The sequence below is a fragment of the Tenrec ecaudatus genome, chromosome 4, assembly GCF_050624435.1.
Source record: "Tenrec ecaudatus isolate mTenEca1 chromosome 4, mTenEca1.hap1, whole genome shotgun sequence".
Lineage (NCBI taxonomy): Eukaryota > Metazoa > Chordata > Mammalia > Afrosoricida > Tenrecidae > Tenrec > Tenrec ecaudatus.
In genome coordinates, this window is record NC_134533.1 from 75,333,845 (window position 1) to 75,361,017 (window position 27,173).

At 44.8% G+C, this 27,173-nt stretch overlaps 1 protein-coding gene and 1 non-coding gene across 4 annotated transcripts in view; one reads left to right on the forward strand and one right to left on the reverse strand.

The window, feature by feature from the left end:
* The window catches only part of NARS2 (asparaginyl-tRNA synthetase 2, mitochondrial), a 107,577-nt gene extending 81,330 nt beyond the window's left edge, over nucleotides 1-26,247 (reverse strand). The window contains exons 1-5 of one of the 3 annotated variants that reach the window (XM_075546352.1): nucleotides 25,889-26,245; nucleotides 20,384-20,493; nucleotides 16,559-16,679; nucleotides 16,145-16,285; nucleotides 9,519-9,599 (exon numbers count right to left, since the gene is read on the reverse strand). In XM_075546352.1, coding sequence (XP_075402467.1) covers nucleotides 9,519-9,599; nucleotides 16,145-16,285; nucleotides 16,559-16,679; nucleotides 20,384-20,493; nucleotides 25,889-26,029 — 594 coding nt within the window. In that variant the 5' untranslated portion in view covers nucleotides 26,030-26,245. Of the gene's footprint in view, nucleotides 1-9,518; nucleotides 9,600-11,699; nucleotides 11,837-16,144; nucleotides 16,286-16,558; nucleotides 16,680-20,383; nucleotides 20,494-25,888 lie in introns of those variants that run through there. The other 2 variants (XM_075546353.1, XM_075546355.1) reach the window with 2 other exon arrangements.
* Nucleotides 21,277-21,407, forward strand: LOC142447679 (small nucleolar RNA SNORA1). The gene has a single exon (XR_012784341.1). It is a non-coding gene; the product is annotated as a small nucleolar RNA SNORA1 (small nucleolar RNA).
* Nucleotides 26,248-27,173: the final 926 nt, after the last annotated feature.

The following is a 27,173-nucleotide window of genomic DNA, read 5'->3' on the forward strand; positions in this document are numbered from 1 at the left end:
CTGGCTCAACCCGATGGCGGCCAGAACCCTTGTTGTGGCCGCTGTTACTGGATCCCTATGACTTCGCACCCGTTAGACTGTGATCTTGCATTCTGCATCACTGCATAAGTCTGAAGATGGACTTATGGACTATTGTTGGACTTACGGACTTGATCTGGACTGGGCTGGGCTGTTTCCCTGATAAACAATTACTTCTTCATATAAAGCTCTCTTATATATATGAGTGTCAATGGACTTGTTTCTCTAGTGAACCTGACCTAGCACATGTATCTACCCCTCATTTTATTTAGCACACCTCATGACCCAAGGCTGCTGAGTCGATTCCGACTCATAGTGACCCCACAAAGGTTTCTGAGGTTGTAAATCTCCATGGGAGCAGACAGCCTTACCTTTCCCGTGAGGAGTGACTGGTGGGCTTGCACTGACAGCCTTGCAGTTAGCAGTCTAATACCAAGGGCTCAAATAGAAAGTAAATGTTTAGAAAATGATGCTGGCAACAAATGCACAAATATGCTTGATACAACTGATGTATGGCATGTTATAAGAGCTGTAAGAGCCCCTAATAATAATAATAAAAAAAGGAAACAATTTGTGTAAAGGACTAATAGGCCACCCAAACCAGAGCATCCAAAGGCTCCAGGAACTGGAGATCAGAGGAACTAAACGATGCCTGTGGGAGGTACATAAATTCCTGTCAACTTGGCAAGGGGGTGGAGTCTAGGCTGTCAATCAGGTCACAGTCAATGATGCCTCAATGGGGGCATGGCCTTCTCCTGAGGATTCTGGGAACTCCTGTCTTCCTCCCTGGAGGTGGGACACATACTCTCTCTCTCTGCGTCACATTCTGTTTGCAAGCCACATGACGCTATGCTGATGGCAGCCAGAGCCCAGGAGCTGGAGGAGCCACATGGAGAGCTGCAAAAGCGCTGAGATGCTTCCACAAGACTTTTCACCCACTGGTCTGTGATCTTCCTACTTCGACATCATTGCATGTGCTGCGTGAGTCTGTAGAAGAATTTATGGACTTGTATCAGTCATATGGGCTAATACTGAATTTCTGAACTTGATCTGGACTGGGCCGGGATGTTTTCTTAATATAACAAACATACAATTACACTCAGCACATGAGGATTAGTTCCTCTAGTCAACGCAGACTAATATAGTGCCCCACTGCCTACTCTGATCAGGATCATAATAGAAGGTCCTGGACAGAGTGGGTGTCGGGGGAGAATGCAAACCAAAGATCAAAGTCCTTTCGAAAAACCAGATTTGCTGATCTGATAGAGACTGGTAAAACCCCGACACTATGAACCTCAGACCCCTGCAAACCTGAACTGAACCCATACGCAGAGCTTACCTTCCCACCAAATTACACAGGCTATTGAGTTAACACTACCACCCCTGAGGTCTGCGCTTAGAACAATCAATGTATGAGACCAAAAGGGAAGCATCTGCCTAAAAACAAAGTTCAGAAGGCAGGAAGGGGCAAGAACACTGGGCTAGTGGAAACAGGGGACCCAGGGAGGGATGAGAAGAGTACTTCACCTTGGAGAACTGTCACTAAATCCACAAATTGTGTAAAATTATTGAATAGAAAACTAATTTCTTCTGTAAAGCTTCACCCAGATCACAATAAAATGCTCAAAAGAAAACAAAACTTCACATTCTCTTAAAAGTGGGGTGCCTGGGTCCCCACTCCTAGGGTTACTGATGTAGCAGGAAACTACAGTGGATCTGGGAAATACAGAGGGGTGGGAGGTGGGAACAAGCAGGAGCAAGGGTTTTAGATGCTGGAAGGCAGATGCAGAAGCCAAGTCTTGGTAAATGGAACTTTTGAAAGCAACAAAAACTGTCCTTTGTAGTACAACTGGCCACAGACTGCAGAAACCTCATCCAGACACTGCCTGTCCTAGCCGAGGGCGGATGAACTCAAGGGTACTTCTGCCTGGTTCTCTGAATAGGCAAGTGTACTTGGCTGTCTCTCGTTCTGAAATACTTTAAACACAGAGCATTCCCATTTGTTTAGCTTCCAAAATATACTCTCCCCTCCCCCGCTTTTACTATATGTATATATCTAATCTATATGCCTTGGCTTTGCTTAGAGGGCAGAATATATGAGTATGGATGGGATTTCCCTTGCAGCAAAGCAGTTAACTTTAATTTTATTTTTGGGAACTAGTCTGCTACCTATGCGTATTACTTGTTTAATTTTCGGTCCCTTTAAATCATGTGCTCCTTCCTGTCATTTGTTGTTAATATTTGGCAGTGCCGATGCAGGGATTATGAAATGTCTTAAAGTGGGTAATTTCTCACTTCAATGTTTAGAGAACATTAAGGCTTAAGGAGAGAATAATCACCTAGAGGAAAAGGTTTCCTGGAATTTATACATTATTATTTTACCATGCGCTGCTGCTTTGAGCTGATATATTCAGACACCGCCATTTACTTCCAATGCTTAACAAGGCATTTTTATTCTGCTTCTGGCAGAAGGCTAATCATCATCAAGATTTCTTCAAGTCACACACAAAGAAAGATAGCATCTGATTATTATTTTGAATAATGGCCTCAATACATGAGGAAAACTTCTCCCAGCAAAAAACCTGTTCCATAACATAAAGAGCAAACATCATTTTCATGAGTCAGAAAGCGCTGAACCAGGGAAAGCCGTCATAAACAGGTCTTGATATTTCATAAAATTAATTGAATGTATAAACAAGAGCCTTGATTACTTAGGAATAAAGAAATCAGCATACAAACCAAAGAAGTACAAAATGCACTACTCATCAACATACACCTGTGTCTGAGCATTATGACACTATTGGACAATTCTTTTCAACGGAGTGAAAACTGGTTTAAAATTGGCAAGCAGGTTATCACACTGGTAAATGAAAAAGTTTCAAGTGCAGAGATAAAGTTTATTTTGGCAACCTGGCCAATAAACACATGTGGGGTTAATTGAAGGGAGGAGAGAGAAATGGCTCCGTGAGCCTCGCCTTTCTAGTTCTTGGGTCTCTTGCTTTGTGATGGTAGGACCAGTGTGCAGCTGCCTTAGCCAGTTCCCTGCTTCAGCTGGCAAGGCTCACTTCCTGCAAGACATCCCTGAGGAGAAGCCACATGGACCTATCCTGATGCAGCCCTGGGTGCTGGAGGAGCCGTGTGGAGACCCCTGCCAGCACTGAGATGCTTACACGTTCACGGATTCAGCTTTCCTGTGTCATTGTGTGTGTTTTATGACATGGAGAGGGACTCTGTGGATTGGTGTCAGACATATGGGTTAATGTTGGACTTGTGGCTTGGGCAGCACTGGGTTGGGATGTTTTCTTGATGTGCACTTACCCTTTATATAAAACTTTCTCTTTTGAGTTTCTGTGGATTTGGTTCTCTAATGTATCCAGACTAACACAAGTGCCTACAAGGTTAGAGAAACTGGTAACTGTTAAAACGATCTGTAATACAGAGAGGCGGATCATGGCTGACACATACTGGGAGCTCAAACACTCAGTGTGGCTGAACAAAAGAACTGTTGACCACACATGATTGCTGAACAACAAAACATAGGACTGCTGAACAACATAGAATATACAACTTTTCTTTTGAGAAGTGCACTCTTTTAAAAGACTTTGAATATACTGAATTTTCATTTATCCTCTTGTTGTTGAGAATCTGCACAGCAAAACCTACCAAGTCAAGGTTCTGCACATACAACGGTGACACTGACAGTTATTCTTCATGTTGGAACAGCCATTCTCAGCCTCCTTTTCTGCGTTGTCCTTTCCGAACTGACAAAACCTCAGTGCTCTCCAAGGGTCCTTGTCTAATCTTTTGTGTTGCTGCTGCTGTTTTGATCTCATACAGGTAGTTCTTAAAAGAATACTTGAGGCAGACATATTTACTAGTTCCTGTAGATACTCATGTATAAGCTGAGGTTTCCAGCACATTTTTACGGCAGTTTTTGTAGTAAAATTGGGTACCTCAGCTGATTTTTTGGGTCGGCTTTTACTCGCGTATATACGGTAAGTCACACTTGGTAGCCTGTTAAAGAGACTGAAGGGGCTATTTTTGGTTTATGGCTTGAAGATTCTCAGGGCAATAGTTTCTAGGGCTCATCCATCTTCCATAGCTGCAGAGAATCTGCAGTCCACGGGGATTTGAAATTCTATTCTGCAATTCTCCCTTCTGATCCATATTCTTTAATCAAAATGGTCAGGAACAGTAGGACGGCACCCTTCAGTTTTCCTGGACTCACGGCAAAGGAGGCAGCTGTTCAGGGAGGCGATTTCTTCTTCCGACTCTCTGTCCTCCGTGGCCTCAGGTGGCCAGGGATTAATTGTGCCTGTGGCGGCAGCTTGGGAGCTTTTAAGAGCTCGGACACACAAAGAGAACTCAGAGGTAGAACACAGCACTAAAACGGCATTAGGTCAATTTAATCAGATGTCCCATGAAACCAAGACCTACACCTCCAAACCAAGTGCAATCAGGTGTTTAGTTAGACACAGTATTCAAGTAGCCTCCCCAGCTACTCATTTTTGTCCTTGGAAATACATTACACAACTTTGGCCAATTCAGCTTTTTATAGGCAAGAGACTCGGTGACAGCAATCACAGTGCCTGACCAGGCAACTCCATCCTGATCAGTGCGATTTCACCCCTGTCCCCTCACGGCTATGATCACTGATACACTTTGATCTCGACACACTTGGCTTTATCTTAAATGAAGTCATTACAGTATTTGTCCTTTTGTGATTGGCTTTATTTCACTCAGCATCATATCATCTTCCAGCTCCATCCACACTGTAGCATGGATCAAGGGTTTATTTCACTTACTGGCTGAGTAGTATCCATTGTCTGTATTTACCATATTTTGTTTATCCATTCATCAGTTGATTAGCACTCAGCTTGCTTCCAGCTTTGGACTATTGTGCTACAATGGGGTATGTCTTTTTTTGTTTGTTTCTGATTTTGAATGTACCCACAAGTGGAACTGCTGGGTCATATGTAGCTGTTTTTCATTATTTGAAGAGCTGCCACTCTTTCCCACAGTGGTTACACTGTTTTGCATACCCACCAGCACACAGAGAAGGGCTACAATTTGCCCACACATTCGCCAGCATGTTAGCCTCTTAATGATGATGGTGAGCGGGTAACAACCTCTCAATGGCTTTTGACCCGCATCTCTCTAATGTCTAATGAGGGTGGCCATTTAGTGTCCTTGGTGAAATGTCCCCTCGAATCTTTGCCCACGAGAAGACTGTGTTATTTGTCCTTTTCTGGTTAAGTTGTTCAAGTTTGATATATGTCTGTGGCATGTGGTTCTTGTCAGATCTATGATTTCCTAAGGAACTTGGTCTTTTCACTTTTTGGGGTAGTTTTTTTGATGAAAAAAGTTTTTAATATTAATGTTTTTGTTAGGTATTGTCGAGTAGGTTCCAACTCAGCGTCCCTATATACAACATAACAACCCACACTGCCTGTCCTGTGCCACCCTCACCCCTGTTGGCACTTCCAGCCCATCACTGCAGCTTCCACGTCAATCCTTCTCAACGAGGCCCCTCTTTTTCATTGCTTTTCTACTTTTCCAAGCGCGATGTCCTGCAGGAACTTTCTCCTGATAAGAGTCTGAAGTATGTGAGATGAAGTCTCATCCTTGCTTTCAAGAAATATTCTAGCTGTTCCCCTTCTAAGACAGATTTCTATTCTTCCTTTGGCAGCCCACAGTAATTTTAACATTCTTTGCCAGTATTGTAATTCAAATGCATTGGTTCTCCTTCAGTCTTCCTTAGTCAGTGTTCCACTCTCATATGCACTATGAGTCTATTGAAAACATCAGGGCTTGGGTCAGGCACACCTTAGTCATCAAAGCAGCATCCTCCTCAACACTTTATTTTTTAACAATTTAGTATTAATTGGGAATTAACACATATATCATTCCATTCATTCCATAGTTCAATCACATCAAGCAGAATTGTATAACCGGCAGATTTACCCAATGCAATGTGTTGTTTGCTCTCCTGACTACTGCTTCCGTAAGTACTGGTTGTGGATGCGAGCAAGACATAATTCTTGACAATTGACTTCAATCGTTTCTTCATGTATCATGTTATCTACTGGTCCAGTTGTGAGGACTTTTGTTTTAAGTTGTCATCCATATTGAAGGCTGTAATACTTGATCTTCATCCGCAAGTGCTTAAAGTTCTCCTCACTTTCATCAAGTATGGTTTTTTTCAGCTGCATAATGAAGATTGTTACTAAGCTTTGATCCTGAATGCTAAACACTTCAATACAGTCCAGCTTATCTGGTGGTTTATTCAGCATACAGACTGATGATGGTGAGAGCATAAAACACATTTCTTAATTTCTAACTATGCACTACTCCCTTCCCTTGTTCACACCGGCCCTTGGTCCATATCCCCAAGAGCACGATTAAGCGTTTTAGAATCCCCTTTCTTCTCAAGGTTATTCCTAGTTAGGTACCATCCACACAGTTGGATTTCTTTGCACAGTCAATAAAACCCACGTAAATATCTCTCTGGTATTCTCGGATTTCAACTAAGGTCCATCTGATACCAGCAACCATAGCCTTTGTTTCACATCCTCTTCTGAATCTGGACTGAACCTCTGGCAGCTCCCATGAGCATACTGCTGCAACCATTGATGAATGATTGTCAGCAAAATTTTACTTGCATGTTAAATCGCCATCTTTTGATGATTCCCGTATCACTCAATATTTTGCCCACAGAATGTTTCAACATTACAACTCAATGCTTGAATTTTTTTCTCCAGTTCTTTAGGTTTAAGAAACGTTGAACACTGTGTTCCTCTGGTTCCTTGAGGCTTCTTCACCCCCCACTACCATGACCCCAGTGCTGCTTCCCAGTTCAGACTGGACCAGAACATATACAGGGGTATAGAAAGGGATGGGAGGTCACGACACACGGAATCCAGGAGTGGGAATGGTGATGCCGGAAGGGTAGGGGAAGAGGGGAAGAGGAAGGGAGAAAGGGGAAACCGATCACAATGATCAACCCATAACCATACATCCCTCTACAGGAGGAAGAACAACAGAAAACATGGGGGAAGGGAGATAGCAGTCGATGAGAGAGATGAAAACAATAACAATGTACCATCTCGGGGAGCTATGAGGGTGGGGGCAGGCAGGGGAGAGAAAGAGCTGGTACCCAGGGCTCAACAGAAAGTACATGTCTAGAAGAGAATGAGGGCAACATGTCTGATTCCATCGATGGATGGATTGTGATAAGAGCTGTACGAGCCCCCAGTAAAATGATTTAAAAAAAGATGTTAAGTGTGTTCTTCCTTTTTGGTTTTGGGTCTTTGTATATTTCATTATAATACTTTACTGTGTCTTTTTGAAATATTCTTGTTCAGCCCTATGATTTTATCACTTTCTCCATTTGCCTTAGCTACTCAATGATTAAAAGCAAGTTTCAGAGTCTCTTCTGACATCCACTTTGATCTTTTTTAAATTTCCTGTCTTTTTAATGACCTTTTGCTTTCTACAGGTATGATGATGGTGGGGTTACCCACAGCTCACTGGGTCTTTTGTCATTAGTGTTCAATGAGTCAGATCTGCCCTTGAGAATGCGGTGGGATGGACTCATGGTCGGATTTTGACTTGCATGTACTTGTTTTATTTTCTTTGGCTTCAACCTGAACTTGCACATGAGCAATTGATGATCTGTTCCACAGTCAGCCCCGGCCTAGTCTCATTCAGCTGCTGAGACGGAGCTTCTCCATCGTGTCTTTTCACACAGGTAGTCCAGGTGATCCGTGTGTGTTCCACCTGGGAAATCCATGTCTACAGTGACTGTTAGCGTTGTTGAAAAAAGGTGTTGCAATGAAGGAGTCGTTAGTCTTGTAAAATTCTTTCATTCGATCTCTGTAACCAAGGCCTTATTTTCCAACCACTCATTCTTCATTTTGCTTCCAACTTTTACATTCCAATTGCTAATAATCAATGCCTTCTGATTGCATGTTTGATCAATTTCAGACTGAAGACATTAATAAAATTCCTCAATTTTTTACTGACTAGCTTTTTAGTGGTTGGTGGATAAATCTGAAGAATATGTGTTGGCTGGAGTTGTGTTTGTAGATATACAGAAGTTCAGCATTGTACTTTAAGATAGGCCTAGAAATGTCCTTTTTGATAATGAATGTAACGTCATTCCTCTTGATTCTGTCTCTCCTGGCAGAGGAAACCACATGATTTTCTGATTCAAAATGGTCAATTTCAGCTCATCAATGCCTAGGATATCGATCTTTGTGTTCCATTTCATTTTCCATGACTTCCAACTTTCCAAGATTCATACTTCTCAAGTTCCAATTTTTAATAGCTGTTCCTTCTGCAAATGAAGACGCTGAAGGCTTTACTCGACCCATGTCATTATGGTCAATTCTCCTTTGAAAAGGAAGTTCTTCCTCAGTCATATTTCAGTGCCTTCTGACCCAAGAGACTCATCTTCAGACATGACAGCCGATAATTTTTGATGCTCTTCATGAGGTGTTAAGTGGCTCATTCCTCAGAAGCGAACAGCTTACTCCTTCTTTTTAGTGTGTTTTTAGTCTGGAAGCTCTTGTGTAAAACTGGTTCACTTTGGGTGACCACACTGGGATTTGAAAGTATCAGTGACATAGCTTCCAGAATCACAGTAACACACAAGCCACCAGCAGGGCACAGTGACAGAGAAGGTCCATTTACGGAGTCTGCTACTGTGTCAGGCAATCCTCTGTTGAAAGCCAAGCTCAACCAAATTGCTCCTGCTTGTTTTTCAAAGAATGTTACAGTTTTAATTTGTACAATTAGGCCCATAATCCATTTTAAACTTGTGTTTGTGTGTGGTGTGAGGCATGGAACCTATTTCATTTCTCTGCATATGGGAATACAATTTTCCCAGCACCATTTACAGAAAGGACTCTTCTTTCCCCAAGGAATGGACTTAGCGTCTTGTAAACAAATAAGGTGACCATAAATGTGTGGGTTTATTTCTGCACTCTCAATTCCAGTCCACTGGTCTATGTTTTTATTGTCATGCCAGTACCATGCTGTTTTGATTACTATAGCTGTACAGTACGTCTTAAGATCATAAGGTGTAATTTCTCCTACTTTGTTCTCTGATTTAAACAGGTTTAGTTATTTGGAGTCTCTTGGTTTGTCACATAAAATTGAAGGTTGGTTTTTCGGTAAAGAAGGTTGTTGGGATTTAGATTAGGATTGCACTGCATCTGTAGATTCCCTTGGGTAGTACTGACATCTTAGCAATATGAACCCTTTTATTTACCCTTTAAACATGCTGTTTTTGATCACAGACTACGTAACGTAATTAATACAACAAATAACCAGAACAGACTCGATTTTCTCTATGTGGTCTTTAAGATTTACTAATAACAAAACTGCAAGTGTTAGCTCTGCCTTCTGTCAATACAACACTTATTAAACTTAAAGCAAACTTTCAGATGGAAAATACCAATAACAACAGATCCACGAAGATGGAATCTACAACTTACTTCGACTTGAAAAAGTTCTCCGGCCCCTTCACAGTCATTGGATGTAATTATTGGGGTATGAATATGTATAAAGCCATTGTCCTAGAAAGAGAAAACCCAACACACCTTTTAAGTTTATTTGCATAAGAAACAACCTCAAGAAGAAAACTTTACCATACTGTAATAATAAAATGACACAAGGTCATATCAAATCCCTCACTAACCCCCTCAGCTGAAGGTTTACTATGCACATTGGCAGACAAGATTTTAAATCAACAAGAAACTTAGGCATTAACTACTCCAACCGGTTCATTTCTAAATTAGGGAACTTGAGGTCCAGAGAAATTGAACAACTTCACAAGAGTCACACAGCTATATCCCTAATATGAGGGGGCTTAAGAAATTTCGTGGAAAAATGGAATTAAAAAAAGAAAGAAATTTCCTACTAACTTTTTAAAGTCTTCTTGTATACCCCAAACAAACCTCCAAGCGTACTGCTTATCGAGGCGGCTCTATCTAATAGCCACTCTACAGGGCAGCGCAGAAGTGCCTCTGTAGGCTTCCTAGGCGGTAGCTCTTGTGGGGAGTAGAAAGCCTCGTCTTTCTCCTGTGAGGCAGGTGGTGGTTTCAAACTGCTGGCCTCTTGGTTATCAGGCCAACTCATAACCACAATACAACCAGAACTCCTCTCTTGTGCACCAGTGGTGATTTAAAAAACAAAACAAACGCATGTATGTGCACATGCATGCGCACAAAGTTCTTGGTCTCAGCCATGCAGTAAGATACAAATAGTCAGAAACACACACACACACACACACACACACACACACACACACACACACACACACACCCAGCAGACCTAATGCATAACGATGTTGCCCATACTGTTAAGGAAATACAAAGTGATCAATATCAAGTTCTGTTATTCTGGAATGAGAACCTCAATTGTAATGAGCTACTAAAATGGAGAAAAAGTAAAGCTGACAAATAGGGACTGAAGATATACAGAGAAAGTGAAGAAGGCAGAAATAGATTGTGGGATGTCTTGGCCATTAAACTGACGGCAAGGGGCACCCCGTGTATACCTCCTCTGCCTGAAGAAAGCGCGTGAGCGGCAAAGCCATCCGTTACAGAGGCGCCCAACAGCAGCTCTTCCATTCTAAAGTCCATTGGTAAACCAAAAGGTCTCTGCTAGTAGGATTGAAATATCCCAGCAACTTCAAGGTTATGCTTCATTTTGATTGTGGGTATAGGCCCAAAGTTACAAACTGTATCAATGCTGCAGGGTGGAGGTGGAAATAGATAATACTGGAATTCACACTTCAAAGCCAGAAGACTAGGTGCTAGGCGGTGGAGTCCACTGCACTGAACGCTTTGACCATAAAATCAACAGGATAAATTCATATATACACATCTAGTCTCTGCCAAGCGCTGTCGATAGCTGGTAGAGATAAAATGTCCCCTTCTGTCAGCAGGCGCCCCTACATTTGCCCTGGAAAAGCCCTGTTGGCATCACTCACTCTCAGAGCGAGCCGGGAAAGGCGAGGCCGTGTGCTCCTGTCAAGACAGACAGAGTTCCAGAACTCCAAAGGAGCAGTTCTATTCCAGATTACGCAGGTGCGTGCGTTGGAAGTGATTTGCGGGCACTGGATTTGGGGCTGGTTCTTCCTGAAAAGGGTGGATTGAAGCATCCTGGCTCAGCACAAAGTTTTAAGTCCATGATGGGCCATGTAATAGCGAATGATTAAATATTCAGGATACAAAGTCAGTCTCAGAACGTATCCAAATGTGTGCTTAATCGGAGAGCAACTGTGCCTCGAGGCCCAGCACAGAGTACATTACAGGGAACCAATGAGACAGAATCAATAACATTACTGCATGCAATTTTCATCTACTAGAAGCCAAGAATTATGGACATGAATCATTTATTCCACACCAAGTGCAGGCAACTACGCGCATGAGTGCGGTAAACAAAGAAAGGAAGTGAAAAATCCAAAGGAAATGGGGGGGGGGGGGAGCATAGGGCTAAATATAATTGCCCAAGTTAAAACTGGTCTAATGCCACAGAAACAAAACTGGAAACCTTAGGACAAGCGCTGCATGGGATACTGAAAAAGAGAGAGAGACACACACACAAGTAATGGGATTTCTTTTTTAAAACTCAACTCAGGTTAATTAAACCTTTCAAAAGAAGTCCCCTACCTTTCAAGCCTAGGTGCTGCTGGCAGGGCTTATCCAAGTCCATAGCATGACCCAAAGGTACAAGAGAGACCACCAAGGGAGAACAAGAAAGCAGTTAGAACGAAGTTCAAAAGGGAGGCCCCAAGGTAAGGAGGTGGGGTGCCCTCAGCAGCCGCCTCCACTGCCTTCTCTGAGCAAACACACAAAACCAAGCTCACTGCCAGGCCAGAGCTGCACTCCGTCCCGCCCTCTGGGGGAGTAGGGCTGCTCCAGTGGGCTTCTGAGGCTGCGGACCTTTACAGGAGCAGAGAACCTCAGCTTTCCCCCAGGTGGATCCAAACTACCAGCCCTTCTGAGCTCCTTTCGCACCACAAAGCGCTAAGGAGGCTCAACAATGAAGATAAACTCTTTCACTCAATTTTCCGAATTCTACTTAGCACCTCTGAGTTTGTCAATATTTTGGCCCCCACACACCAGCACAAGACTTTTTAATGAGACGTCTGAGTATCCCAATGTTTAAAAAATGCACATTCCACAGCCCAGGCACATGGCTCAAAGGAAATTCATCAACTCTATTTTCCTCCCACACACACCCCAAATAAGTAATACCACTTGATCACAAGCAGACAGAAAGAAACATGAGAAGAACTGCCAGCCACAGGCATGCCACCGACAACACGAAGTGACAAAACAAATCCACAAAAACCAGTCACAGGAACCCAAAGGCCCAGCATTCGACAGACAGGCTGAGGGCAAACCCGACACGGTGAGCCCGCAAGCCACCAAGACAGGGTGGACTTCTCTCTGGGCTCCATTTAAAAAGGCAGGTTCGTGGGTAATACATTTTAAGCACACATCGACTGAAATTTAAATTAAATTTGTGCCCCAATACATCCCTAGTTATCTGAGAAACTCATTCTTCTAAAGGGCTCATTCCTAGGGAATTGTACTTAGTACACAGCAAATGGTTTGATTTTATAAGCAAACCGAGTTATGCAGATAAACCAAAAAGTAACTAGATCCACACAAAAGGGTCCTAACTGAAAACATACAGGGTACGTTTCTACACCCCCCTCCCCGACTTCTATTCTTTTATTGATGGATTTGAGGTACATGCATAGTTCACAGCTGAAGTCGTCTCATCTTTGGGGGAGTCTAAAGTAACACATCAGAAAGAAGTGCCAACTACTTGGTGGTGATGCCTTTGAGCAAATCCCAACCCACGGCACCCACAAGACACAGCACAACCGCACCAAGGAGATTCATCGAGACGATAGGACCAACCAAGCTTTCAGATAGCAGCCAAGTGCTAAGCCACTGCATGACTAGGGCTCTTTACCACATGCTACATACAGCCCCCACATCCACTGCTGGCGAGTCCATTCTGACTCAGTGGCCCCCCGAGGCCGAGCAGAACAAGCCCCCGGAGTCTCTGAGGCTGTACATCGTTCTGAGAGGAGCCAGCCCATCTTCCTGCACTGGAGCAGCTGTTGGGTCCCCCCACTGTGTAATGTGTCACTATTATTTTAAATGCCCTACACAAACTCCAATGACTGCTTTAAACTTCAATCGAATGTCTCACATACAACATTTTATAGAACAAGGAACCAGGATCCTCTTTTTTACTGTTAAGAACTATAGCACTTTGAAAGTGCCTACCTTTCTAAAGTACTATCACCAACAACGCTAAACTACAAGGGCTGTCTTTCCACTCAAATGAAAAGATTTACTTCATTTATTTTCATGTCTTCAAATTCTTTCAACTTATTTTCTTATTTAACCCCGCCTCCCCCATTTATAAAAGCTTCAAGTAACAAGAGGTACAAACAAGGCAAAGCTTACCACTGGATTGCCAATGCCACCACCTAGTGGCCACAATCACCCCTCACCCTAACAGTGTGTCCTGTGATGGCTTGCACACCGCTGGAAGCTATGCCAAGGGCACTTAACACGCCGGCAGGGCCACTCAGGGCAAACTGATCTTGTGGGGCTTCCAGGTTAAAACTGACTCAGAAGAACCGCCTGGAGAGCCACGTGTGAAAATAATGGGCCAGCGAGAACCTTTATGACTAGCAGCGGACCCTGTCAGACACAGCGACGGAAAACGCGCCGAGCTTGAGGACATTTACACACCCCTGGGAAGGGCTGCTTCCTCCAAGAAGCCCATCTCAGGTTGCGCGGAGGGAGTACTGGTTTCAGGACCTTCATGTGCCGATGTGGCACCACTCCAAGGGGGAGCGCCGAAGACGCGCATTAGCCCCGGATACATGGGCTGCACAAAGCACGGGTCCGGGAAAACCGGAAGTTGTCAAAAAGGAAACGGCACGTTTGAAAGTAGGCATTAGTGGAATGGACTAGTACTGGCCATCTCAAATCAATCATATGGTCTCTTACGGTGGCTGTGACAAACGGGGTAGCAATAGCGCCCCATGCGTCTTCAAAAGCAACACTGTCCGTGGTAGGGCACTATCCATCCAAGCGACCACAGCTGCTATTCACTTACCAGCCAGCCACGAATGTCAGAGACAAGGAAACTATAGATTCTCACAGACCCTTTCAGTCTGAGATGGGTCCAACAGGCAGTCAAGGCACACTGAAAAGTACTAGTGATTTGTAATGCAAATACAGGAAACAAGGAAGAATCAGTAATTAGAAAATAAGGCCAAAGCGATGAAGACACAGCTGGAGCGCTCATGATGGAATTTTGCAAGGCCAATGACATATTCATCGAAACGACTGTTGTTTCAACAACAGAAACAGCCATGATACACATGGACCTTGATATATACAGGGAAAAATGGATTGCATCTGTGGAAGGAGATGATGGAGAAATTAAGCAGCGTTAGTCACAAGGAGCCCCGGGGCCGAGTGAAAAATGGACTATCAACTGCTGACACGCAGGTTCAAGTGGAAACTGAGGGGCATTAAAGTAAGTCCACCCGAGCCAGAGCACAGCGTGGGTGCATACTGCCTACTCAAGATACGTGACACATTAAACACAGTGAGCTCAATGCCAGATGAGCTGAGGGGTAACCTCAAGGGTCCTTTACAAAGAGGAAAAAAGACAGACCAAAATGGATGTTACTGGTGTAAAGATATACAATTAGATCGAGCGAACAAGGTGGAATCCAGAAAGAAACCCAAACATATGGACAACTGGTTTTTAACAAAGGCACCCAAGGAATGTAGTGGGAAAAGGTCAGTTTTTCGACAAACGATCCTGGAATAAATAATAGCATATCTATATGTACAAAAATAAACTTATACCTCACACCACATGCCAAAATTAACTAAAGTGTGAAACTGAAAACTATAAAATGTCTAGAACACAACATAGGATTTAGCAATCTTTCCTTAGATAAGACAACAAAGACATTCTTAATTAAAAGAACGGATAATTTTACTACAAAATTAGAAACTTCTGCAGTTCAGATTTTACTGAAAGCATGAAAAAAAACAAGCTACATTTTCAAGAGAAAACTTTTGCACAGTGGCCATTGGATAAAGGTGTCCAGAATACACAACGAACTCTCAAAACTCATCAAAAAGAAAATGCACAATGCAAAAGCGGGTAAAATAATTGGAAGAAAATTGCACAGGAGCCACATAGAGACAGCAGCTAAGAAGCACATGGAAAGACATGCAACATCACTAGTCATTAGGAGCCACAGTGACCGTCACTACAATTAGAGTGGCTACAATTACAAGGACACTGTCAGGTGTCAGCAAGGGTGTGCAAGCACTAAGCTCATGTGTCTGGTGGGGATGTAAAACCACTTAAGGAAATAGTCTAGCACTTTCTTAAAAAGTGAAACACACATCTACCAAATAACCCAACCGTTCCCCTCCTGGCAATTTACACAAGAGAGAGGGAACTGTGCCGCATGTCTGCACAAAGGCCTGTAATAAATGCTCACAGACCTTTCATTCGCAAGAGCCACAAATCTAGAAATGTCCCCAAAGTCCATCAACCGGGCAAACATATAAACAAACTGTGTGGGCTTATCTATACAATGAATACCATCCAGTAATATGACACAAACAACCTCCACACGCCAACATGGGCGACCCTCAGAATAATGCTGCTGAGTGAAGGAAGCCAGGCCCCACGCCACCAAAACCCTGTCCATTAGGGAATTCCACTGATAGAAACTCGGGAAAATACAGACAAACGTATCAAGAGGCGGCAGACAGGTGGTTGCTCGGGGATGGGAGGTTAAGGGGCAAAGGCCATCTTTGGTAAAAAAGGTTCTGCAGTACATACATAGGTCAAAGCGTACCAAACCACACACGCTAAATACATACAGCGACTTCATGCCATTTGTTTTTCCAAAAAGGCTTTTAAACACACACGACACTCACACATAAACACCACATGCACGCCCGAGAGACAAGAGAGAAGAGACAGAGAAGAGACAACAGAGACGAGGGACCGCACAACCGCCGCTAGAAGCAAGACGCCTTACCCTGAAGAAGGAGTGGATGGCCGCTGTGGCCTCACTGCGGACCCTCAGGATAGAACCCAGGACGTTAGTCCTGCAGCGAAGGTGAGGGTACTGCCTCACATATTCCAGAGGATTCCTCTCTTTATATTTAAAAGGGAAATTCTGCCAATAAATAGAAAAAAATTAGAATGTAAAAATGATACCATTTCATAAAATCTACTGCCAGGGCATTTTTCTTTTAAAATAACTTTATTGGCATGTAAGGCCCTTATCATACAATTCAATAGTTAAATCATATTAAGAAGAGTTGTACAATCATCACCAAAATCAATTTTAGAACATTTAATAATCATGTCAATTAGAGGTTAAGTCAATTTCTACATGTCAATTAGAAGTTAAGTCTAACAAGCTTCTGTAGCAGGTCAGAAAGCATACCTTAGTATCACAATTCCCAACAACTTCAATTTTTTCTGCCTTCAGTTCCACATTTTGCCTCTTGGATGGACTGTCTACCAGCCGCCCTTGAACTTCCACAGCACTTCCAAAAGTCAGTTCTCTAGAGTAACAAACACACACACAGCCCCTGAATGAACCCACGTAAACACAGTATCATCACATGTAACCCTTATTTTAAAGCAAATCTTGCTGTAAGAGCAGTAAAGTATTCAATGATATAAATGTTTACACTTCATTGGGCTAACCCTTCTGCTCTATCGTAGATCAAAAATGAACTCCACAAGCTTTAAATGGGAACAAAGGAATATACACGTATCTGGAACTAGGAGATGACAAATTTTCTTTATCAAAATGTATTTGTCAAAAAAGAAATGACTGTATGTAAAAACTGATATCAGAATAAGGCTTCTAGCTTGAATACTGTCACCCACTGCCACTGAGTTGTTCCCGCTCATAGTGACCTTATCGACCAGGATAGAATGCCCGCTGTGAGTTCCCATGTACTAGTAGCAATTTCCCAGTTTTTATAAGGTGCCATGGTAACATAGAATGTTTTCATCGAGGGAATCCTGGGTGTGAGAATTCTGTATTTTTTATAACTTATTAATATTTCAAAATTAAAAGAGCTTTTTAAACAAGTCATGTGGCTTGGTCAATTGGCAGAAAAAAGTTCACAGAGACTTGATAGCAGTTTCCCAAACTTATTTGTCCCACCTCCCCCTTTTCAGAAAAAGAGTATCCACACCCCTCTGACCATCATCCCTGTGCCAGGATAAAGTGTAGGCATGTGCTTTTGCAGCCCCTCTGGATCAGTCCAGTGGCCCCCAGAGGGGAATTAACACCCACTTGGGGAAGCACTGCTCTATCCTAGTTTGGTGAGTCAAGTCTGGGCCCTTAAAAACTGTACACAGACATCAAAGATAGAAGTAGTGGTGTGAGGGGGAAAATGAGGAGCTGATACCAAGGGCTCAAGTAGAAAGAAAATATTTTGAGAATGATGATGGCAACAAGCGTGCAAATGTGCTGGACACAATGAATGGGTGGATGGATTGTGATGAGTTCTACAAGCCCCCAGTAAAATGATTAAAGAAAATTAAGTAGTGGTGTGTACTTGTCTGAGGCAGAAGAGGAAAGGAAAGACTCACAAGAAATTAGTCCACACAAACCATAGGGCCAGAGGAACCAGATGGTGCCACCTCGCAACCAATCTGACCAGGGACCCAATAGCGGGCTCCAGGTTAGCCTGGGAGAAAAATGTGGACAACTCAAATTCTTAAAAAAACATACCTAACTTACTGGACTGATTCAGGCTACGCTCCTAACCCATGGCCAACGAGTCAGTTCCTACTCTTTCTTAACAAGCATACACCAAAACAAAAACCCACTGTCACCAAGACAGTTTTGACCCATTGCGAGCCTGCAGGACAAGTTAGAACTGTCCCCGTGGGAGACCTTCAATCTGTGAGTGGAAAGTCTCCTCTTTCTCCTGAGGAGTGGCTGGTGGTTTCAAACTGGGCACCTTGACGTTAGCAGTCCCAGTCTAACCCACTGCACCACAAGGGCTCCTCCTTTTCTAGTGACCCTATAAGAACTACAACTCACTGCCCATCTTTCTGGGAGCAGGACGCCTCCTCTTTCTCCTGCAGAGCCGCTGCTGTGACTCTGCAGTTAGCAGTCCAACACGCAAGGCCCTCAGCCGCCCCCCACCCCAGCCCCCCAGTGCCAGTAAGCCTCCAGTAAACAAAGCAGTCACACCTGGGAGTAATGTGCTCGCAGCACTTGCCCAAAGCAAAAATGAGAAGGCCAGAGAGGGTCACAGGAAACCCCAGGGATGGGAACAGGAAGGCGTTGTGGAAATAGGGCGAGGGCTCACTGCGGTAACAACCAATGTTGTGTAACAATTTATGTATCGATCAGATTCTCTCTGTAAACTGTCACCTACAACACAAAGAAAAAACGAGGCAAAACTGGCCCTCTTTTATCTTTTAAACCTGGAACTGAAGCCACTCCTGGAAATTACCTTCCAGCTTAATAAGATTCACAATTAAAGATGCACAGTATCACCTGTGAGTTCTAGGCTCCTTTAGCTATTCACCTGCAGGAGAGCAAGGGGCCAGCATCTGCCCTGAAGCAAAGATGAGGAGGGAAGGTGCGTCAGGGACTCTGGCTGAAAGAGAAGCACCAGATGGAAACGAGAACACTGACACCTTGTGGAAAGTGGAGGGAAGCTTACTGCAAGACTGGCACAGAAAATGCTCCGTGGAACCTCACTTGCTGTGTAAAGGTTCACCTAAAACACTGTACAACTCTTCTTGATGTGACTGAACTATTGACGTGTATGTGAATTAAATGCCGATACAACTTGGGGGGAAATTAAATGAAAAGCCTCCCAAAACAAAATACTTGGCTGATAGTTTGAGCATATATAGAACTGCTTCTGGTTAATTACTCAAACCCACCAGCCACTTCCTGAGAAAAAGATGAGTCATTCGGCTCTGTGAAGATTGACAGGCTGACACCCATGGGGCAATTCTACTGTTTTTAAATGATTATTAAACCAAACTGTCCTGCAAACAAATTTATCACAATCATATTCACTGGCTGGGCTATCTGCCTCTAAACCAATGGAAAGCCTTTAAGCCCTTCCTTGCACTAAAAACCCACCTAGAGCTACCAAGTCGATTACATGTCATAGGAACCCAGGAAGTCGGGAAATCTTTATAGGAGCGGACAGCCCCAGCTTTTTCCCAGGTGTAGCTGGTGAGTCTGATATATAACATACAGTCCCACCAAGCACCTTTCCTTTTACTAACTAAAAGTAAAGTTCATTAAGAACCACATACTCTTGCTCCTACTCACCGACCTATTGGACTTAATTAATGAGACACTGGCCATTTGACTTGGAAACACAATCTGGACTGATCTCTTAGCCTGTAGTCAAGGAAGCCTGAAGCAAAGCCTGGGTGGGAGATACGGACATGAAGACGACAAGGGAAGAAAAGCCTGAGCTTGAACGACTGTGATGCTGCACATTTGGGTTTGATCCTTGAAAATATGGGAAGCAGGTTTGTTTTCAAAGGTAACCCACAACAAACAAAAGCGGAGACTCAAAGCCCATCTGTAGGCAATGGAACACGCCCCCAGAAGGGTTGCAGGGAAGGGATGTGTCAATCAGGGTGCAGCAGAGCACCATGGGTCACGCAATATACTTCTGGTTCCTGGAGTCCTCCTCGCTCCCCACTATCATGACCCCAGGGCTGATTCCCACTCTGGACTGGACAGGAGCATGGACTTAGGTACAGCCACGAGCTAAAGCTCATGACTCATGGAACCCAGGAACAGCAATGGGAACAGCACTACCAAAAGGGTAGGGGGGTGGGGGGAGAGGAGGGAAGGAAGGGGCACCGATCTCAATGAATGGCACATACCCACACCCCCTCCAGGGGGAAGAACAAGAGAAACCAGAGGGGAAGGGAGACGGCAGTTGGTGTGAAATATGAATTGATAGCTCTATGATCTATCAAGGGGCCAAGAGAGTGTGTGTATGGGGGGGAGCTAATCCCAAGAGCTCAATAGGAAGTAAATGTCTACAAAAGAATGATGGCAATATATGTACTAATACATCTGATATAATTGATGTATGGATTATAACAAGAGTTGTAAGAGCCCCCAATAAAATGATCTTTAAAAAAATAATAAAATAAAATGCAACTCAGGTGACAATTTGATATTGGATTCAGGAAGGGGGGACAGAGATGAGATAAAAAAAAAATCAGGTCCCCCCCCCACCCGTTTTAAACTCACTTATTGTCAAAGCTTGAATCTGCAACAACTTGAAGGCTTTCCAGAGACGATCCATCATTTACATGCATGAACAAGACTTCCTTTTGAGATCGGACCGAACGGATCCACCCCTGAAGAGAAATATTTTAAATGTGAGAACCAAACATACATCCTTTACACACACTCAATGCCACTGAGCCGATTCTGATTCCTAGGCAACTCTCTGTCAATGTTGATGGGAGCAGAAAGCGTCATCTTCTCCAGTGGAGCAGCTCACCTAGCAGTTCGTAGCCAACGTGTAAACTATTACTAAACCAGGACTCCTACACACACAGGAGAAAAAACATGCACTTACAATCCCGAGTCAACACACCCATGTGTACATGTGTATGGCTCTCATTGCAGAGACACACCACAACACTCCCTTGGCCCTTATCAGTGTGCTCATCAAGCTCATAAGCATAAGTGACAGAAACAATTCCCAAGGATACTGCCTAGTCCAGGTATTTCCTCCCCACGCCCCACATTATAGCAAGGAACACTGGTCTTATTGCATATGACTTTCTCTTTTTCTGTCTGAATCATTTTATTGCGGGCTCTTATAGCTCATCACAATCCATCCATCATGTCAAACACATTTGTACATATGTTGCCATCATCCTTTTCTTTTAAAAAAAATCATTTTATTGGGGGCTCGTACAATTCTTATCACCATCCATCCATCCATCCATTGTGTCGAGAACATATGTGCATTTGCTGCCATCCTCATTCTCAAGGCATTTGCCTTCTATTTGAGCCCTTAATAGCTGCTGCTCTTTTGATGTCAAATTTCCAGAAAGTGATTTATGTAGTGAAAATTAGAAACACCCTTCAGATTTTTTTCTTTTACAAAATATCACCAAAAAGAGCTCTCCAGCCTCAGTCTGAGAAAGTGGGCACAGCTGATCATGGTGTCCAGACGGACAGTTGGGGCTGAAAGGATGACAGGTTTTGCTTCCAGCACTGTGGATTAATTGCACTGGTGACAATGAGACCTGTAACACTTTGAAGAAATTAAAAAAAAAAAAAAAGAGCTCTCAAAAACCACCATTATGAACATCAGCACATGCCGTACTTTCAAAAACACTGGCTTTAAGGGACAGATACATAATGAGTCTTCATGTCGATACCGGCTGGTTAACACTGGAAACAGCCCTCTAGGCCCAGCCCGATTTAAGGGGTACAAGAGTTAAGAGGTAACGCTGTTTTAGCACCAGACCGACCACTGTGCAGCCTCACATGCATCACTAAAGGAGCAGGGGCACATGCTACTTTCACAGACTATTGATTGCTACTTGCTTTGTGTTACCGCAATACCTTGCAGACACTGGTATTAAAGTCCCTGCGGGAGAAAGACGGGCTTCCTATTCCCATCGTTGGTCTCAGCAACACACAGGGCAGTTCCCCCGTCCTACAGGGTTGCCGAGTTGGGACGCACGTTTTCAGATCATTTGACTTAAGGATTCCTGGTGTTACTGCCGGGCAAGCACTGATTGCTAAGGACAATTTAAGTTGCTCACACAGATGTAGCAGTCGGCTCCCGTAACAAGTTACAGCCTTAGATAAACCCACTGAGGCAACTCGACTCGATTCTATAAGGTCACTGAGTCAGAATCATTTTGATGGCAGTTCAGTGTTTGGGGATCTTTTATCTGTTTGTCCATAGTGCTTTGAGACTGCAGGGTTGATGCAGTTGAATTATGGTGTTGGTGAAGAATGTTACAAGTACCGGGGGCTGCAAGGACAAACAAATTTGTCTTGGAAGAGCCGTCAGTGAAAATGGTGAGACTGTCACACACACTTTGGACATGTTACCAGGAGAGGCCAGTCCCTGTTAAAGGGCAGCGTGCGTGCTAAAACAGCAGGCCACGAAAAGGAGGGAGACGGTCAAGGTGGTAGAAGTGCACCATGGCTGCAACAGTGGACTCAAACACAGCGATTGTGGGGATGGTGCTGGGCGCCATTTCCTTTTCCTGGCCAGTGGGGCAGAGCCCACTGCACAGCACCTCACAACGATGTAAAGAAAGTGAGCTGCTTTGAGGGGCACCGGCAGGTAGAGAAGACAGCGCATATTTCTCAATGAAAGGATACCTACAGTTTGGTGAACATCTGTAAACGTCTTACTACAGAGGATCTCATTTCCTCGCACAAAAGCGCTCTGATTCCCATGTTACAAACGGGGTTCAGAGAAGTTAAATTAATGAGTTGAGTGTTGCACTAGCCAGCTATGGGAAGAACCACAATTTGGACCAAGCCTATTTCATTAGCAAGCCCTTGCTTGCCCTTAGCGGAAGACTTCACCGAATCACGTGCTGCCGCCTCCGCCCCTCGCACTACAGTCCTTCCGGACCATCTTTTCTTTTCTTTTTTTTTCACTGTTAGAGTATTTTTATTTGGGTTGCAAAATTTAAAAAAATCTGTTGGCTACTTATTGAATTATATTATTATTATTATTTTATTTTAACAATTTATTGGGGCTCATACAATTCTTTTCACAGTTCATACATATACATACATCAATTGTATAAAGCACATCTGTACAGTCTTTGCCCTAATCATTTTTTTCTCTTTTCTTCTTTTACATTTTATTAGGGACTCATACAACTCTTACCACAATCCATACATATACATGCATCAATTGTATAAAGCACATCCATACATTCCCTGCCCCAATCATTCTCAAGGCATTTGCTCTCCACTTAAGCCCCTTGCATCAGGTCCTCTTTTTTTTTTCCCCTCCCTCCCCATTCCCCCCTCCCTCATATGCCCTTGGTAATTATACATCGTTGTTTTGTCATATCTTGCCCTATCCGGAGTCTCCCTTCCCCCCTTCTCTGCTGTCCCTCTCCCAGGGAAGAGGTCACATGTGGATCCTTGTAATCAGTTCCCCCTTTCCAACCCACTCACCCTCCACTCTCCCAGCATCGTCCCTCACACCCTTGGTCCTGAAGGTATCATCCACCCTGGATTCCCTGTACCTCCAACCCTCATATGCACCAGTGTACAGTCTCTGTCCTATCCAGCCCTGCAAGGTAGAATTCGGATCATGGTAGTTGGGGGGAGGAAACATCCAGGATCCGGGGGAAAGCTGTGTTCTTCATCGATACTACCTCACACCCTAATTAACCCATCTCCTCTCCTAAACCCCTCTATGAGGGGATCTCCATTGGTCGACACTTGGGCCTTGGGTCTCCACTCTGCACTTCCCCCTTCATTTAATATGATATATATATATATACATACATATATACATATACACATATATACACATACATACACACACTTATATCTTTTTTTTTTTTTGCATGATGCCTTATACCTGGTCCCTTGGGCACCTCGTGATCGCACTGGCCGGTGTGCTTCTTCCATGTGGGCTTATTTGCTTCTGAGCTAGATGGCCGCTTGTTCACCTTCAAGCCTTTAAGACCCCAGACACTATCTCTTTTGATAGCCGGGCACCATCAGCTTTCTTCACCACATTTGCTTATGCACCCATTTGTCTTCAGCGATCCTATCATGGAGGTGTGCAGTCAATGATATGATTTTTTGTTCTTTGATGCCTGGTAACTGATCCCTTTGGGACCACTCGATCACACAGGCTGGTGTGTTCTTCCATGTGGACTTTGTTGCTTCTGAGCTAGATGGCCGCTTGTTTATCTTCAAGCCTTTAAGACCCCAGTCACTATCTCTTTTGATAGCCGGGCACCATCAGCTTTCTTCACCACATTTACTTGTTCACCCACTTTGGCTCCAGCCGTTGTGTCGGGAGAGTGAGCATCATAGAGTTCCAATTTAATAAAAGAAGGTATTCATGCATTGAGGGAGTGTTTGAGTAGAGGCCCAAGGCCGGACCATCTTTTCAACGTCATCTCATCAAAGGCACCTGCTTTGCAGTCACAATCAAACAGAGGTGATTTCTGGTGCACGTTTCCCTTACTGAGTGCTGCAGAGTATAAATCAGTCAGATAGCTCAACCTGGAGGGGGCGGGGCGGGGGTGGGTGTGGTATCTGTAAAGATTTCCCGCCTTGGGAACACCCTGCAGGCTAGTTCTACTCTGGACTACACACCCTCATGCAGTGGCTCTCGACCTTCCGAAGGCCATGACCCTTTCATCCCGTTTCTCTTGTGGGGGTGACCCCCAACCATCGGAAATGTTTTCAGATGGTCTTAGGTGACCTCTGGGAAAGGATCATTTGACACAGCCCCAAGGGGTCGCGACCCCCAGGTTGCGAACCGCCGAACAGGGTCTCCATGAATTGGGATTTGTCTCGATGGCAGTGGATTGTGTTCTGCTCCGGTGTTTGTGAACCCTGTGCTACTGAACCCTCACAAGAACACAAGGGCAGTGCCTCATTTAGAGATGAGGAAACACATGCAAAGAAGTTAGGATGCCCTTGGCTCAACAATCATGGCCACTCTGTCACCAGGTAGCTAGTGACTTACTGGACTGCTAGGCACTAGACTGAAATTAAAGGGAACGCTTCCAACCGAGGCTTCTGCAGCTTCTGTTCTTTCCAATCTTCTAGACCAGCCCAAAGAACGTCCCACGAATGTTTTTCCGATTAATACATTAGCAAAGAAAGGATTTGATTTGGATCATGGAAAGAATATGAAATGCAAAGGTGGGTCTCTGTCACACTGAAAAGCAAGGGCAGTGGAGGGGCATTTGCTGGGACGCCCTGTGTCAGCAACCTAGCAAGGTCCCTGGAAGCTCGGTTAGCAGAGCTTTTGCAAACAAGCCTTGACTGAAAAATTCCATTATCCTTCCAGTCAACTTTCCCGAAGCCTCCCTCCTATTTATTAGCCGGCTAAATAGCGGCGAGCCTTCACTGAGTGTGGGCCAAGGTTCTTTTCTCAATGCCTTATAGTGAGCACCTCACTTACTCTCCAGGGCCAGAAGGGCGGAGAGACTCCATGTGCTCTGCATTTTCGGAGAAGGAAAAGGAGCCCCAAAGCACAGGCCGATCCTAACTCGGAAGTGCCAGAGGAGCTGTCAAGCTGGGCAGCTGGACCCCAAAGCGGTCAAATCGTTACATTCCTTGCACTTATTATTACCTTCAAAGCCCCGTGTTAGGCGCTGAGGAGGCTGACATGACTAAAACGCACGATTTCGCTGAGCCCATACTTATTGTCAGCCACGTGAGAGGACCGGGGCGTGGTTTCTGCTCTGCAACTGATGATATTCTTCAGAGGGATAAAGACCGAGGGACTTGCCTATATTTTTCAGCACGATGGAAAGTTGACAAGGGACGCCCTAGGACTATGACAGCGGAGTAGACGTCTAGCCCTTTATTGTCATTGGACAGTTTGGGGGAAATCACCCAAGAGAAGGAAAAACAAGGACGCAAGCGCTGCCGAGCTTTCCCGTCGGTGGTTCTGTGGGAGCAGACAGTGCACAGCAAACAGATGCTCATGTGCCATTTAAATAACCGGAGAGGAAACCACCGCGTGCGCGCATCACCGCCCCCGCTGCCCCGTACACCCACCTGGACCTTAACGCGCTCCCCACTCGCGTTCTGAGCCCGCAGAGCGTCCCGCACGCTCAGTCTGGCGGAAGGCTTGCGACTCCCACAGGGCGCCGTGGAGCAGGCGCGCAGGGCGCGGAGGGCGCACCCGGCCCGGAACATGGCAGGCCCGCGGCTGCTCCCCTCTCTCGGGCACTCCAGAGCCCGGCGGCGGCTCCTTCCCTTCCGGGGGCCCCGGCCCCGCCGCTACGGGACCGATCCTCCTGCCCGGGAGGGCGGACCGACACGGGAGAGCAGCAAGCCCCGGCGCCACGACGGCACGGGGCCCACGGACCGCGGTATTTCCAAACGTGCGCCCAAACCCCGGGCGGGAAGCACGCTCAGCCGCGCGCCCTCGCGTCACCACGCCGACGCCGCTACGTCATCACGCTAGCAGGAGGTTTAAACGGAGCCGGCGTGCGTGTGACTTCTAGCTAAGGAGGCGGGGCGGAGCGTGGGGGCGGGACCTGGAGCTCAGGTGGGGCGGAGCCAAGACTCTGGCCGAGGCGTTAAGTGTTGCCCAGGGAACCAGGGAGCCCTCTTGGAGTGGGCTTGTGAGAGTGGGCTTTTCTGAAAAAAAATCCCAGATGAGGTATACAACTGTGAGAAATCAGGAATGACTGCTATGGGAAGGTGTTTAGGAGGAGACCCAATTGCTGAGGGGATGGTTAGCATTCTTGAGTTGTGCGCAAGCAAGACATCCTTATGGCATGTTGTTTGTTGTTGGGCAAACTTGAGTAACCCATTGCCCAGCAGAAGGAAACTCCACCTGGTCCTGCGCCATCCTCACAATCGTTCTTTTTAAAAAATCATTGGGGGCTCGTACAACACTTATCACAATCCATCCATCCATCCATTGTGTCAAGCACATTTGCACGTTTGTTGCCATCATCATTCTCAAAACATTTGCTTTCTGCTTGAGCCCTTGGTATCAGCTCCTCATTTTCCCGCTCCCTCCCCTGCCCTCCCTCTCTCATAAACCTTTGATAATTTATAAATTATTATTATTTTTTCATATTTTACACTGGCCAATCTCTCCCTTCACCCACTTTTCTGTTGTCTGTCCCCCAGTGAGGGGGTTATATGTACATCTTTGTGATTGGTTTCCCTTTTCTACCTCACCTTCCCCTGCCCCTCCTGGTATTGCTACTCTCATTATTGGTCCTGAGGGGTTTAATCTGTCCTGGATTCCCTGTGTTTCCAATTCTTATCTGTACCAGTGTACATCCTCTTGTCTAGTCTGATTTGTAGGGTAAAATTGGGGTCA